The sequence below is a fragment of the Vicugna pacos genome, chromosome 7 (genome assembly GCF_048564905.1).
Source record: "Vicugna pacos chromosome 7, VicPac4, whole genome shotgun sequence".
NCBI lineage: Eukaryota > Metazoa > Chordata > Mammalia > Artiodactyla > Camelidae > Vicugna > Vicugna pacos.
The window spans coordinates 63,031,776-63,049,290 of NC_132993.1; the positions used below are offsets into that span (position 1 = coordinate 63,031,776).

General features: G+C 35.3%; 2 protein-coding genes across 9 annotated transcripts in view; one reads left to right on the top strand and one right to left on the bottom strand.

The window, feature by feature from the left end:
* Positions 1–17,515, bottom strand: part of ANKIB1 (ankyrin repeat and IBR domain containing 1) — a 203,964-nt gene that overhangs the window by 171,124 nt on the left and 15,325 nt on the right. The gene's annotated exons all lie outside the window — the stretch shown is intronic.
* Positions 1–17,515, top strand: part of LRRD1 (leucine rich repeats and death domain containing 1) — a 30,077-nt gene that overhangs the window by 7,622 nt on the left and 4,940 nt on the right. For 4 of the 7 annotated variants that reach the window (XM_072965016.1, XM_072965014.1, XM_072965012.1 and 1 more), the window contains one exon: positions 12,314–12,512. In XM_072965016.1, the coding sequence (XP_072821117.1) occupies positions 12,344–12,512 (169 nt within the window). In that variant the 5' untranslated portion in view covers positions 12,314–12,343. Of the gene's footprint in view, positions 1–6,673; positions 8,698–12,313; positions 12,513–17,515 lie in introns of those variants that run through there. The other 3 variants (XM_072965010.1, XM_006207648.3, XM_072965011.1) reach the window with 2 other exon arrangements.

Consider the following 17,515-nt stretch of genomic DNA (forward strand, 5'->3'; position numbering starts at 1 on the left):
AATTTTATTAAATTTATAGATCACTTTGAAAAAAACTCCATTGATCTAGGCTTTTTCCCGTTTCTCTCATTACATTTTATAGTTACATTTAGTAGTATTTTTCTGTGGAAATCTTGTACATTTTTTATTGGGTTTATTACTACATACTTGATATATCTTGATCATAAATAACACCTCTTTAAACTTTCGTTTTCTAACTCCTCTTTGTTAGCATAAGAAACAAAATTGACTTTTGGATGTTGAGTTTGTATTCAGCAACATTACTTAATGCTCTTATGAATTCTAATAATTTATCTGTAGATGATCTTGTATTTTCAACATACATAATTACATTATCTGTGTCTAATGGCTTTTATGTCTTCTTTTGTAATTTCTATACTTTCTCCTTGCCTCATACCACTGACTAAAATCTCCAGTACAATACTGAATAGAAGGGATGACAGAGGGCAACATTTTCTTGCTTCCAATATCATATGAAAGTTTTCACTGTTTCAGCACTAGGTATGCTATTTATTGTATTGTTTTTATGGACACCGTTTACCAGATTAAGGAAATATCCATCTATTCCCAGTTTGCTAAGGGTTTTCCTTAAAATCAGGAAAATCGCTGAAATTTATCAAGTGCTTCTGCATCTACTGAAATGATAATGTGGTTTTTATCTTTTAATATCTTAATGTGGCAAAGAAAATTAATTTTCTAATGTTAAAGTCAAACCTTGTATTTCTAGGACAGATGCAACTTAGTGACAAAATATTCACCTTTTTATGTATTGCTGTTTTAAAAAATATACAGGACAGTTTTATAATGTATAACTTTTTTTACATTTTTGCCTTGAGTAAAACTGGCCTGTAATTTTCTTAATTCATGTTGTCCTCCTTAAGGCAACACCTTGATGTCAAGGTTCATGCTAGTCTCATAAAACATGTTGAAAACTTTGTCTTTTTCTATTCCCTTGGAGGGTTTATGAAATATTGAAACCATACCAGTTAAAAAAAAAGAATTTAGGAGGGGGATCAAGATGGTGGAGTAAGAGGACATGAAGCTCACCTCCCCCTACAAACACCTCAAAAATACATATAATGTGGAATAATTCTCACAGAAAACCAAATAGATACTGGTGGAAGATCTCCTATACAACCAAAACTGCAAGGAAGATCTCAATGTAACTGGGTAGGACACCCCCCACACCGCCCAGAAAAAAAGGCATCCAGTCAGGACTGGTGGCCCAGGAGGGATCTGTAAGGAAGAGGAAGTCCACATGGGTGGATCCTCACCCTATGGAGCCTCCTTGCTGGCTGGGAAATCCACTCCATTAGTGCTGGCGAAGCCTAGATGGTACTCAAGAGGAGTGCACATGTGCTGGCTTGCTAACAATTAGGGTGGAGAGAGGCTTGCATTGGCAACTGCCACTTGGCCACACTTCCCAATCTGAAGGGGTGAACGCCTCCACATCACAAGCTGGTGAGCGATCAGGGCAAAGATTCAGTCTAGCTATGCAGAGACAGACTAGGGTGCCTGAGGTGTGATTTGGACAGAACCACAGAGACATTGTAAGCACACGCAAGGGAACTGTGGGTTGCACTGGGCAGACATTGTCAGCTTGCAAAACAGGCAGTGCAACAAGAACATGCAGCAGCTAAGTGCTGAATCTCAGACAGACAGACCCTAGGCCGGAGTATGCAGCAATTTCCCAGGGAAAGTGCCCTGGCTCTGCCCACTTCACACCACAGCTAAGCACCAGATCTGGGGCAGATTGTCCTGGGAGATGTCTGCCACAGGTGCAGCCCAGACCATAGGTGGCAGCACAGCCACCTCAATTCCTGCAGCCACAACACCCTGACCCCCCAGCCCCAGACTGCTCCATACCACAACCTTGAACTAGATTTGGGACAAACACAATGAGACAGGGATGCAATCTTGGGCTGCTTCTGAGTGGAACTGGGGGTGCCTACACAGGCAGTGCATAGGTTTGCTATGACCAGGTGGACTTCACTTGCTTCAGCAATCACCTCCTCTTGGGCATGGCACACACTCAAGGGCAATGGAGCCTGATCAAACCTGACCCTCAGGGCTTCTACTCCATCCACTGGGGAGCAGATCTCGCACCCAACAGGGCAGTGACAGCCACACAGCAAAGAAGAAGTCTCACTTCACATCCAGCACAGGCTCTAGACACAACACCAATCACACCCCTTATCAAAGGGACAACAGCCAGCACACTGAGGAATGACATGGCTGGTATCCATACAAAAGCCAACCCTCACACCAAAAATATCACACACACACACAGTCTACACAGGGGCAATCCCACATAAAAATACCTCTTCAAAACCACAGTTAATAACTATTTCTCCTAAACTGATAGACAGAAAAAGTTAAGTAAAATGAAAAATCAGAGGAACTACTCCTAATTAAAGGAACAAGAAAAATCCTTGAAAGAATAAATAATGAAACAGACCTCAACAGTCTACTAGATCCCAAGTTAATAAGTAGGTAATAAAAATGCTAAAGGACTTAAGAAAGATTATCGATAGAAATCCAGATCATTGTAACAAGGAACTAGATACTATAAAGACGAATCAACTAAAATTAGATAATTCAATTCCTGAGATAAAAACTAATCTAGAAACAATGAATAGCAGACTAAATGACACAAAAGAACACATAAGTGATCTGGAAGACAGAATAGTAGAAATCACACAGTCAGAGCAGCAGACAGAAAGTCAAAACAACAACAACAACAACAAAAAACAATATATGAGATTTATGGGATAATATAAAGCATGCCAATCTATGCATAATAGGAATTCCAGAAGGAGAATAAGGAGAAAAGGGGATCAAAAATGTATTTGAAGAAATTATGGCTGAAAGCTTCCCAAACTTAAAAAAGGAAACAGATATTCAAGTATAGGAAGCACAGAGGGTCCCAAACAAAATGAACCCAAATAGTCCCAGACCAAGACATATCATAATTACAACAGCAAAAGTTAAGAGAGGATTCTACAGGCAGCAAGGGAAAAAACATAGACTCAGTTACAGTGGAGCCCCCATAAGTCTGTCAGCAGATTTCTCTGCAGAAAATTTGCATTTGCAGGCCAGAAGGGATTGGCATGATATATTCAAAGTCCTGAAAAGGAAAACCTGCAAACTAGGATACTCCATTCAGCAAGATAATGATTTAGAATAGAAGGAGATATAAAGAATTTTTCAGATAAGCAAAAACTGAGAGAATTCAGCAATACTAAACCTATCTTAAAGAAATGTTGAAGGGTCTTCTCTAAATAGAAAAGAAGCAAGAATCTATAGTAAATGGATAGGCAATAGGAAAGGCAAATATATGAAAGAATTGCAGATCACTTAAATAAGCCAGTACACAGATTTTTAAAAATCAAAAAAAAAAAGAAGATTAAAAGTGATTATAACTACAATTAACAGCAAAAGGATTAGCATGAAGATGTGAAATGGGACATCAAAATCACAAAATGTGGGGAAGGAGAGTATAAAAATGTGTATCTTTTAGAATGTATCTGAACTTGTACAACTATCAGTTTAAAGCAAGTAGATACAGTTATAGGTCAACATACTTGAAAAACAAGGAAACCACAAATCAAAAACATACAATAGATCAATAAAAACAAAAAAAGAAAGGAACATAGGGATAGTACAAAAGAAAATTATCAAACCATAAAAAAAACAAAAAGAAGAAGAAATGAACAAAAAAGAATTACAAAAATAACTGAAAAACAAGATTTAAAATGGCAGTAAGTACATACCTATCAATAATCACTTTAAATGTCAGTGGACTAAGTGCACCAATCACATGACACTGTGGCAGAATGGATAAAAAACGAAGAACCTACAATATGCTGCCTACAAGAGACACATTTCAAGGAGAAAGACACACACAGACTGAAAATGAGGGGATAGAAAAATATATTTCATGCAAATGGAAATGACAACAAAGTGGGGGTAGCAATAATCATAACATACAAAACAGACTTTAAAACAAATGCCATAAAGAAAGACAAAGAAGGACATTACTCAATGGTGACAAGCTGAAAACTGCTAAATTCAGAAACTAGACAAGGGTGACCACTCACCACTTTGACATAGTATTGGAAGTCCTAGCCACAGCAATCAGACAAGAAGAAATGAAATGTATCCAAATGGGAAGAGAAAATGTAAAAATGTCACTATTTGCAGATGACATGGTATACTATATAGAGAACCCTAAAGTCACACAAAAACTCTTAGAACTAATCAATGAATTCAGCAGAATGCAGAAATCCATTGCATTTCTTTACATTAACAATGAAATACCAGAAAAAGAAAGTAAAAAACCAATCTTATCTAAAATTGCATCAAAAAAAATCTAGGAATAGACTTAACAAAAGAGATAAAAGACCTATACACTGAAAACTATAAAACACTGATAAAGGAAACTGAAGATGATTCAAGGAAATGGAAAGATGTTCCACGTTCTTGAGTTGGAATAATTAATATTGTTAAAATGGCTTTGCTATCCAGAGCAATCTACAGATTTAATGCAATCTTTATCAAAATACTCATGACATTTTTCACAGAACTAAAGCAAATAATTCTAAAGTTCATATGGAACCACAAAAGACTCAGAACAATAAAGCAGTCCTAAAGAAAAAGAACAAAGCTGGAGGCATAATCCTTCCAGGCTCCAGACTATACTACAAAGATACAGTAATCAAAATAGCAAAGTACTGGCACAAGAATAGACAAATGGATCAATGGAATAAAATAGAGAGCCCAGAAATAAACCCACACACCTATAGTCAGTTACGCTACTACAAAGGAGGCAAGAATATACAATGGAGAAAAGACATCCTCTTTAACAAATGGTGTTAGGAAAGCTGGACAGCTATATGAAATCAATTAAATTAGAACACTCCCTCACACCATGTACAAACAAAACTCAAAATGGTTTTAAAAACCTAAATGTAAAACATGACACCATAAAACTCCTAGAAGACAACATAGGTAAATCATTTTCTGACATAAATCATAGCAATATTTTCTTAGATCAATCTCTCAAGGCAAAAGAAATAAAAGCAAAAATAAATGGATGGGACCTAAAACTTTTGCCCAGCAAAGGAAACCATCAACAAAACAAAAAGACAACCTATAGAATAGGAGAAAATATTTGCAAACAATGCAACTGAAAAGGGGTTACTATCCAAAATATACAAAGAGCTCATACAACTCCATATTGAAAAAACTACAACCCACTCAAAAATCAGCAGAAGACCTAAATAGACTTTTCCCCAAGGAAAACGTACAAGCACATAAAAAGATGCTCAACATCGCAAATAGAGAAATGCAAATCAAAATCACAATGAGGTAGAGATATATATACACACACACACACACACAAACACACATATATTTAGATACACAATGAAATATTACTCAGCCATAAAACAGAATAAAATATTGCCATTTGCAACAACATGGGTTGACCTAGAGAATATTATGTTTATGAAATATGTCAGATAAGGACAAATATTATATGATATCACTTGTATATGGAATATAAAAAATAATACAAATGAATCTATATACAAAATTGAAACAGACCCACAAACTCAGAAAACAAACTTATGGTTACCAAAGGAGAAAGGGAGGCAGGGAGGGATAAATTAGAGGAGTATGGGATTAACAGATACAAAGTACTATGCATAAAATAGAGAAGTAACATGAAGTTACTACACAGCACAGGGAACTATATGCAACATCTTGTAAAATGCATATTGCAAAATAATCTGAAAAATATATATAGCTGAATAACTTTGCTGTAACTTGAATCTAACAATACTATAAATCAACTGTACTTCAGGAAAGACAAATTAATAAATAATAATAAAAATAGAATTTAACATAGGGAGTTGTATAGGCAAGTACTGCAGAACTGAAAAGGAAAAGGGGAACTGCAGGAGAAAAGAGGTAAGAAATATAGGAATAACTACCACCCCAAGGGATGAAGAGACAAAGGGAAGAGGCTGGGTTATTGAAAACCACAAACTTGGAGGAGGGACCTACAGAGATGGGATCCAGACCTCTGAGGGGGGGTGCTGCCTAGCTATGCAGGTTCTTCAAGAGTCACACAAAAGACTTAAAGTCAGGCTTCAGGTCTTGAAATGGTCGTTTTACTTCTAGCTTACTTTTACAGAAAGCATCCCATTCCATAAGGCATTTTACTTCCCCATATTAGAGAATTATCATAACGTACTGAATTTGTTGGAAGAAGACACTTCAATACCATATGTATCTACAATATCCACAATGAGAATGGCACTCTTTGCATATGGCATGGGGGTGGGGGGCTGGTCGTCACTAGCTATCCCCTTTCTATCTTCTGAAAGCTTGCTGAATCCTTTATCTCTTTATGTCCTCTTTCTCATTTGAAAATGTTTTCATTCCTTTCTATAATTTTAATATGATTTCAAGAGTATCATGTGATAAAGACATGCAATCAATAAACTATGCTTAGCCATCAATTATACATAAAATTGGCTTATTAGTTATAAATGTAGTTTATAATTATTAAATGATTCATTATAGAATAAAATTATTGTATTAAAATTAATGTACCTTTAGCATTTTTATTATATTTCTTCTTTTAACATCAACATTTGTTTTGTAGGTGCAAAGGAAAAAATTAAACATGAAAATTATAATAGAGTTACAATCTTGTATTGGTATAAAAACATATCAGCAAATAAGATGTCTGAAAAGGAGGGTACTTCAGAAGAGCTAGAGAAAATCACCAGTCAATTTAGGAAAGAATCTGAATCATGGTCAATGGAGGAGCCTGAATTCACTAAAGAAACATCAAGTTCATTAAAGGAAGCTTCTGATGTAAAACCTTCCAACCAAAGTTTTGAAACATATCCTAGAAGGGATACATTAGGTACACAGGATGATACTTCAACATCTTCCTCTGGAAGTAAGCCTGAGAGAAATGAAGAGCAAAGGAAAACTCTCGAATTTTTTGAAACAATCACTAGATATGACAGCTTGCAGTCAAAAACTGAAATTTTACAAAGTTCATTGTCAACAACTGACATGATTGCTGAAAATCAAGATTTGGTTAACTCCCTATCTCATGAAACGTTAGAAAAAATTAGTCCACAACTCTCTGAAGAAAATCAGAAAGGAGTTGGCTTAGGATCAGATAACTTTACAGTTAACCTCAAAGCCAAGGGTTTACAAGAATTCCCTAAGGACATTTTAAAAATCAAATACGTAAAATATCTATATCTAGATGAGAACAAAATCAAAAGTTTTAAAGGGGCAGACTCAGGTGATCTGCTAGGACTTGAAATTATATCTATGCAAGAAAATGGGTTATCATCACTTCCATCTGAAATTCAGTTACTTCATAATTTAAGGATATTAAATGTCAGTCACAACCAAATATCAAATATACCTAAAGAAATATCACAGCTTGGGAATATCAGGCAACTGTTTTTAAATAATAATTACATTGAGGATTTTCCTTCTGGCTTGGAAAGTCTTGGAAACTTGGAAATTTTAAATTTGGCTAAAAATAATTTAAGGCATATACCAGATACTCTATCTAGTTTGAAAAATGTGAGGGCTCTCAATCTGGAATATAATCAGTTAACAATATTTCCCAAATCTCTGTGCTTCCTTCCAAAGTTAATTTCACTAAACCTCACTGGAAACCTGATAAAAAGTTTGCCAAAAGAAATTAGAGAGCTTAAAAATTTAGAAAAACTTTTACTGAACCACAATAACCTTACCTTTTTGGCTGTTGAAATTTTTCAGTTGCTCAGAATGAAAGAACTCCAACTGATTGACAATAAACTGGAAATTATTTCACACAAAATTGAGAATTTTAGGGAACTTAGGATTTTAATACTCGATAAAAATTTATTGAAAGACATACCAGAGAAAATTTCCCACTGTGTAATGTTAGAATGCCTTTGTCTTAGTGATAATAAATTAACAGAACTTCCTAAGAACATCCATAAGCTTAAAAATTTAAGAAAACTCCATGTAAATAGAAATAATATAGTGAAAATACCTGAAGATATATCACATCTGAATAATATGTTCAGTCTAGAATTTTCAGGAAATGTAATCACAGATTTTCCCATTGAAGTAAAAAACTGCAGAAAAATAACTAAAGTTGAATTGAGTTATAATAGAATACTGCATTTTCCACTAGGTTTATGTGCTTTAGATTCTCTTTATTATTTGAGTTTTAATGGAAATTACATTTCAGAAATACCTGTAGATATATCTTTCAGTAAACAACTGCTTCATTTAGAGTTTAATGAAAACAAACTCCTCGTATTTTCTGAGCACTTATGTTCTCTTATTAATCTTGAATATCTGGCTCTTAGTAAAAACAAAATAAGGAAAATTCCGCCATCTATTTCCAATATGGTATCCCTCCATATTCTTATTTTATGCCGGAATAAATTGGAAAACTTCCCTATAGAAGTGTGTACTTTAGAAAATTTGCAAGTACTTGACCTTTCAGAAAACCAAATACAGAATATTCCTTCAGAGATCTGTAACTTAAAAGGAATCCAGAAATTAAACATCTCAAGCAATCAATTTATATATTTTCCTATTGAACTTTGCCAACTTCAATCACTGCAAGAGCTGAATATAAGTCAGACAAATGGGAGAAAGGTAAGAGATGGATGTTTTGGGATTAGGGGGAAGGTAGGACTGAACGGGATCAAAGTCGAAGCTATAGTTTGTGTGTGCATGTGTGTGCATGCTTAATATACCTGGAATATTCTATAGAAGACAGGCTTTTCTTTTTTAAACTCAAGCATGGCTTACAAATAAACTTCTCAACACAAGACCTTTACAGGAAAATATTTCATTATAATGAAATGCCAAGTTTTAAAAGCTGACAATTTAATAGATTTCTTTTTATTTCAGTTTAATTGTAAAAGAAGTTTTAAAGTTATAGATGTAATACAAACACATTATTGAGAATTTGGAAAATTGAAAAAAAGAAGTAAAAATAAATTCCACAGGCATATCATCATAATATAACTACTGGTCATACGATGATACGGTTTACTTTTATTCTTGCTTTTTCTTATGCATATGATTTTATAAGCAATTATACAAATACTATACACTCAATTTAAAATTCTTCTGTTTTCACTTAACATAAGAATTTTCCCATGATATAACTTCCTAATAATTAGTATAACCAATACACGATTTATGTAGCTAATCCTCTATTGTTAAGCATTTAGGGATGTTGTAGTTTTTCATCATCATAAATAACTCTGTGATGAACTTCTTCATAAATATATAGCCTTTTTCATATTTCACTATTTCCTTAGGGAATTTCTCCTTAAAAATTGCTAGATCAATGGGAATAAATGTTCTTACAGCATTTCATTTTACTCTTAAGAGTGAATTTTTTAGAAATACTGTTTAAAACTCAAAACATTACTGATAAATATTAAGATCTTAGTAAACAAATAAAAAGGAAACAGCTATTATCTATCTTTAATTTGACCATCACATTCAAATTAAAGTCCTTGGATAGAGGCCAGACTATTATCCAGAGCAAGATTTCCCAGAGTCTGTTCCTAAAAACACTAGTCCCATAAGCTTTAAAATACACTAGTTTCTTCTCTTAGAGAATCATAATGAATTCAGTATATTAAAAACTCTAAAGGGTTCTGCACTAAAGAAACCAGTTTGTCCCTATTTAACCCTCATTTCCCAAAGTTATTTGACCTTTTAAACCTAATACCTGGTATATTTCACATTTCCAGAAAGGCTACTCCAGAAAACACTTGCTTAAGTAGATGGAATGAATAATGATACATGTTATATTTTAAAAGTTGCCCTTACAATGAATATGTATATATGTTCATGTATAATCGAAAAATTGTGCTGTACACTGGAATTTGACACAACATTCTAAAATGATTATAAATCAATAAAAACTGTTAAAAACAAAACAAAACAAAACAAAACAAAACAAGTCATAAGCCTTGAAGGAAAAAAAAATTTTAAAAAAGTTGCCCTTGTATGTATTAATTCTGCATTGTAATCACCAGCTAATTCTTTGGCTGATTTATAATTTCACTTTCTCCTCCTGTATCTCAGTGTGGAAGTCCACAAGATTGTGTCCTTAATCTTCTCTTTTTATTAACTCTTCCCTAGACCTCACCATTCACATGATCCTTAAATCTATGTAAATGGAGCTAATCTCTCACCAGTGGCCTAGTCCCACAGTTCCCAGTTTCCCTGAGAGTTCCCTGTTCTTCTATTCTCAAACATTCTCAAACTCAATATAATTTCAAGATCAAACTCATCTTTCTTTCCCATGCAACTCCCTTCAAAACTTCTCCATTTGTTTGTGATGCTACTTTCTTCAGACCTGCCAATCTAGAAATCATGGAACCATCACCAGTTATACCAAATCTTACACCAAAATTGTTTCATTTTTTCTCTGAAAAAGCTCTTGGATCATCTCCTTCATTTTCCAGTATCACTGTCGCCATCCTGGTCCGTGGTCATCACTCACTTTGTGCCTAGACTACTCCAAGAGCCTCCTGCTATTTTCTGATTCAGTCTCCTCCCTTTTCTTAGGACTTGTCAGAATTGTCAGGGTTCATTTCACAGGACTGTTCTCAGGAATTCAGATTCTGTATCTGTCGACCACTCATGGCGGATGGTTACTAAATACACCATTCCACATCATTACAAAATCATTTCAGAGGTCGACAGATGGAAAACCTGATTTATCAGAACTCCTCTCAGGAAGAATGTTCTCTATCACTGGAAAGATCATTTTCATCACCCTTTGGGGTGGACATAAGATGCCCAAGGCATTAACTTATATACCAGGAGACAGTCACTAAACAGTCATCTGAAGATAAATCAGGTTAGTCATAGGGCTTTTATTTTATTGAGTGAAGGATGTCCAACAGGATTCTTCCTTCCATAGTAGCTCTATCATCACACAGTTGTCAGGCACTTCCCCTAATAAATGCTGAGCAAGTAATTCAAGAATATTTATTTGAAGGAATGTCAAATTACAGACCTACCTATCTGTCTTAATCTGACTCCTACCTCATAGGCCCAGATTTCAAGTCTTGCCATAGCCTGGTTCCATATTCCTTCTCTAAATATATCTCCCTCTGCTTCCTATCACCTCTTTTTACGGTCAGATTCTCACTGGCAATTTTTACACATGATATCTCTTTCCTGAAATGTCCTGTGATAGGATCTGTCCAATCCCGTTCATTCTTAAAAGGCCATTTGAGTTCCACCTATTACATGCTTTCCTTTTGTTCTTGATTTGTACTGATATACATTCTCTAAACTTCTATATATATGTTATTGTACACTTTATTTTGGCATTGGATTAATTATTGCTTAATGCTGATTCCTGAATGTTTCGTATGTGTGTATTTAGTTCCCTGTACTAAATTTTAATCTCCCTTAAGTTAGGGATTGTCTCATGTCTTACTGAATTATACTTTTTATATATGGAAAAACAACAAGCATGATATCCAGTATTCATCCTGTTGTCTGGTTATTTCTGAGGGGCCAATATACTCAAAATTCTTTCGTTCACTCATGGCACTTCCTTTATTTCAGAAGCCACTTCTGCTGGCCTTATTTTTTCTGAAGATGCATATTTCTTCTTTGCCTCAGCAGAGTATCTTAATTCTTGTTACTTTGCAATACTTTTGTATAAGGAATTTTTATTTGAGGCTACATTGCCAAACTGTGTGTGTCCATTATAAAGAGATTTATTGAGTACTTACTCAAAATGCATCATGATTGGGAACATGTATACAAAAACTATAAAACATATATCATGTCATTTATAAATCCAAGGAAAACATACAAGGGACAAATAAAAAGAAATGTTCATAAGAGCAGGAGTAAAGCGATCAAATATCGAAGAGAATAATTTAGAAAGTCTTCAAAGAGAAGAAACCAAAGCAGGGTAAGCTTTAGGGAGGGAAGAAAGGGATAAGGTGGCAACAAACACTGAATGTTGGGAGAGTGAGGAAACTGGGTTAGTACGCCACACGGTTGAATTGGTGGCATTGGTTGGAATGGGGAGATATTTGGATGCTACAAAATTTGTTGTAGGTTTTATTAAGGAAAGGAAGGGAGTCACAAAGACTTTGTGACACAGTGAAAGTATCTCCTTTTTAAGACCAAAAAACCCCTCTTCTTCTATTTCATTTTAGAAAAGGTTTTAGTCATATAAACATTTATTAAAAATATAATTGTTTAATCTTTGTTACAGTTAACAAGACTTCCAGAAGAGCTGGCTAATATGATTCAACTTAAAGGACTTGATATCTCAAATAATGCAATCAGAGAGCTGCCAGGAAATATAGGGGAATTGAGAAGTCTGGTTAGCTTAAATGCATACAACAATCAAATAAGAAATCTGCCGCCATCTTTTCTGTCTTTAAGTGCTCTCCAGCAACTCGACCTGAGTGGTGAGTGTTATACATAATCAATAAGCATAATCAGTAAGTTGATTATCAGTTTCTAGGTTGCAAATTTTGCTGACAAGACAAAACAGCAGTCAATATAACGTATTAAGTACCCACTGGAAGAAAATGGCTCTTGTAGGTACAGAAAATAAGAGCAAAGCATAAAGTCCTTCTGTGAAAGAGGTTATAATCGAGCTGGGAAACCTGAACATATTTTCATTTCATTTCTATCTTCTCTGCCTATACAGTATTTCTTCCCTTTGTGAACCTGATCTTACCCCTCCCTCTACACATACCTACCTACACAACCTTAGGTCAGCATTTTCTTTATATTCCTTTCTCTGCTGGTTCCCCTGATGCCACTTCTATGCCCTACAATATTCTCATACCTTTCAGTTCTTTACAAAGTAAATCATTACAATAATCAGGAAAAAAAGTAAATCATTCACTCTAAAAATACCAGAAAAGATTTCTCAAAGCTAGACTGGTATTTTTCATTATGAAATATTTCAAGCTTATAGAACATAATAAACACCTATATGCCTACTGCCAGATATAAGGAATGTTAACATTTTGTGAGTTACTTGAGATAATTTTGATTGTTAAGAAATAAAATAATAGAACTGAAACTTCTTTTGTACGTCTCCACAAACACATAACCACTGTACTGAAATTGGGGTATATCTTTTTTCTGTCCATGTTTTTATACATATATATCTATAACAAAGTAACATTAGTTTGAGTTTTTAAATTTTATTAAATCTAAGACATATGGTATGTAATTTACCATTCAGTAACTTGCTTTTTCATTTGCCATATTTCTAAAATTAATCCATGTAAATATATATGTAGATCTATTTTATTCATTTAAAATGTTGTATAATATGTATAATATTCAATTATATGGTTAAACAACAATTAATCCATTATCCTGTTGGTAGACAATTAGGTTGTTTCTAGTTTGTTAGCTACTATAAACATCCCTGTACATGCTCCTGGTATACATCTGCTTGAGTTTTTTTAGTGCATATAGCTGTAAGTAGAATCACTGGATCAGAGGGTATATGCATCTTCAACTTCACCAGATTTGAGCAAATTTATGTCCATAGTGGTTGTATCAGCTAATCACATAAACAGTTGAGTTTCTAAAAGTGTATTTTTCAATTGGAAGTAGCACTTATAACCAGAGTCTGGCATCTTCTTAAATTTAGAGGATTTCCAGATTAAAAACAAAGGTCATCTTTTGGGTGCAATAGTATTGGCAGTACAGTAAAACCTCCAGCAATGAATCAATGCTTAGATATAGTGCAACTGGCATTTATCTCCTGAATCCCCAGAACTCCTAGTAAGCTGGTTGTGTAGGCACACATCAGTTTGCAATAACTTGCAGTAACTCAGCCCTGCAATTTAAATTTTTGGTCCCAGTTTTCTATTATGGCAAAGTTTTACTATTTTTTTAGGGAGGTTATATATTTTATCCAAGTGCAGGACATACTTCACTCACCCACTATTTGTGCATGAAAAAAACAAGGCTGATCAGAGTCTTCTGGCTCACTGGAGAATACAACTACCAATAGAAAGCATAATTCTCTGGAGGCTCTCTAGGGCAAGAATCAGAGCAAAATAGGAAGATAAAAGGCTTTTCTGTAAGCTTAGCCAGGTCTCTGTTAGTCCTCATTAGACAAATGTATTAGTGAGGATCCAGTAAGAAGACAGAAATCACACCTTAGTTAATGACTAAATATAACAGTAACCACATAACTAAAAAGGTAAAGAGAAAATCCAAGGTTATCACAAAGGTAGCAATGGCAGGAAGCAATAACAATCCTATAGCTGAGGGAATAAAGTGAAGGAACTGGAATTATTAAAGCTTAGAGGTTTGGAGGAAGGGTCACAGAGGAGTGAAATTCAGAAGTCTGAAGATGGAGTTCTGCTTGCCTGGTGCTGGTTCCTCGGAACTTGTGAGAGAGCGAGCGTGGGCAAGAGAGCTAGTTCTGTGAGTGTTGAGAAAACTGTAAACTGCATTGAGCTGTTACAGGCAGGAACTGCTTCTGGTGGGGTAAAGGAGTATTGCTGGTATGACACTCAAGGAAAAACAGTCAAGGAGCCCACAGAAGTGGGTATGGAGCTAAGAGATAATCGCTAGACAATTGGCATACCCACACTCTCCAGTTTTTATTGCCAGATTTGAAGTTAGAAGGCTTGAGTTCAAGTCTTCTCGTTTAATCTGTTTCCTCCATTCATAAAATAAAGCTAACTGGAATACCCTTGTTACAGATTTGGTTTGCCAACTGAATGAGATTGTGAAAGCTGGTAGTATCTGTGAAAGCACCAGTCAGACAAAAGACATTTATATATAGTCTTGTGAATTAGACCCCTCTGTCACTAACTCTAGTGGATTTAGGAAGCTGGATAATCCCTCTGAACCTCAGTTTTTCATGCATGCTAAGCATGCACTCTACCACTTGAGCTATACCCTTCCCCCAACTAATTTCTCTTTTGATTCCATCTTTGACACATTGGTTGCTTCAAAGTGTGTTGTTTAAATTTGTAAATTTTCAAGTTTTCCTTCTATTATTTTTGCTAGTTCCATTCCATGTGGTCTCAGAAGATATACTGTATGACTGCAATTGATTTTAATTTTTTTGTTTTTGTTTTTTTAAAGCCATCACCCAAGAGGTGGCTCCTGTTTTTATTGTTTTTTAATTTATTATTATTATTTTTAGGGGGGAGGTAATTTGGTTTATTTATTTATTTTTAGAGGAGGTGCTGGGGATTGAACCCAGGACCTTGTGCATGCTAAGCATGCGTTCTACCACTTGAGCTATACCCTCCCCTCTTTCAATTGATTTTAATTTATTGAGACTTGTTTTGTGGCTTAATATATGAAGAATGTTCTATGTGCACTTAAGGAAAATGTATTGTTGGAGTGTTCCATGTCTATCTGTTAGGTAGAGCTGCTTTATAGTGTTGTTCAAGCCCCCTATTTCTTTACTGACCTTTTGTCTAATACCTCACTTTCAAAGTGGATAGAATATTTAAAGTCTCCATCTGTTGTAGAACCACCTCTTGCTCCCTTCAGTTCTGTCAATATTTGCCTCCTATATTTTGGGATTCTGCTGTTTTCTGTGTATATATTTATCAATGTTATATCCTCTTACTGTACTGATCCTTTTATCAATATATATTGTCCTTCTTAGTCCTTTTTAATAGTTTTTGACTTACAGTCTGTTATTTGAAGTTATTAAGGCCATCCGAGCTCTTTTGGTTAGTATTTGCATGGAAATCTTTCAACAACTGTCTTTCAATAACTGGATCCATAAAAGAAAAGAAAATACTGTGTTCCCAGTCTTTGCAGCTTAGCTGTAAGCCAGGACGCCTATGACTGCCTTCGCCTTCTTTTTCCACTTGTGTGAAGCCCAGAGACCCACCGCAGGTGAAAGCCCAGGATGCTCTCAGTTCTCTTCCGAGCACGTGCCCAGTCCTAGATGTACCTATTGCGCTCCATCTTCCCCAGGATCCGCTTGGCCCTTCTGAGCCCTACTCCCCCAAGAAACTTCGTCCTTTGCCTCCTCCTTCCTGGGCTTTTAGATCTGTTTGTTGCTTTCCCTGTCTGCTATCCCTTGCCCCAAGTAGGCACAAATAGTGCAAGTATTCACATGTTATAACAACTGCCACTGGGAAAGCAGCTTGAGCCTGAATCAGGGGAGCAAAACAAAGGTCAGTCTCTGTGCTAGTTCCTTTGGGAACCAGCAGACAGGTTAAAATGCTAACCTACAATATTAAAAGGGCAAGTACCATATTAGCTCGCTGGCACCAGCAAGCTGCAACCAGGAATGTGTGCTGCCCTCCGTGACTGTCGCTGCCATGCTGGAAAATGGAGGATGGTAGGGAGATGATGAAAAAGCCACAGTGTTCTCTCACCAAAATTCTGCTGCCTTTTTCTTCATTGAGCAGTATCCTAGTTACTGGAAAATTCTAGACTAAATTCCAGAATTCTGAAAAAGCTGATTCTATCAGTTCTTTCCAGTCTATGATTGTTTCAAGTGGAGGGGCTGCTTTTTTGAGGCCTACACTGAATTTTCAGTGACATTCATTTGGGTGTGGTTTTTGTGTGTATTTATACTGCTTGGATTTTGCTGAGCTTCTGGTCTGTGTATTTATGAATTTTACTAAATTTGGGGACTTCTCAACAATTGTTTCTTCAAAAAAGTTTTCTGCTTCATTTTCTCTGTGTTCTCCCTGACAGACTCCAATTACCTTTTCATACTGTCCTACCAACCTCTAAAGCTATGTGTGTGTGTGTGCGCGCGCACACACACATACAGAGCTTTAAGCATCTTGTATTTATCTGCCTCCAAGTTAACTGAATTATCTCTTCTACTGTTAAGTCCATCCAGTTAATTTCTGATTTCAGATATTGAATTTTTCAGTTCTAAAATTTCCTTTTTTTTATAATTTATATTTCTTCCCTAAGATTTCCTATTTTTCCATTCATTATGAGAGTATCTTTCTTTACATTCTTGAGCATTGTTACAATACCTGCTTTAAAATTCTTATATGTTAACTACAAGAACGGAGTCATTTTTTTCTCTTGGGAGGGCACATTTTCTTTTTTCAGTTTTTTGAATCCTGAACTCTATAATCAATTCTATTTATCTCCAAAGAATGTTGATATTTGTTTTTGTTGTTACTGTTGCTTCATCAGGCACTTAAGTTGGCTGGATCAAAAATACAAACTCCTTCCCTGCGGTTGGCAGTTCCTTGTATCTCAGTTCAGTACTGTTAACCATTAACTATTATATCAGTTATCTATTAGGGTGTGACGAATTTCCACAAAGTTTAGCCTCTTAAATTAATAAAACATTTACTCCACAGTTTCTGAGGATCAAGAACCCAGGAAGCATGTAGCCGACTTGTTCTATCTCAGAGTCTTATATCAGATTGCAGCCAACCTTTTGACTGGTGCTGCAGTCTGGTTTAACTAGGGCTGGAGCATTGGCTTC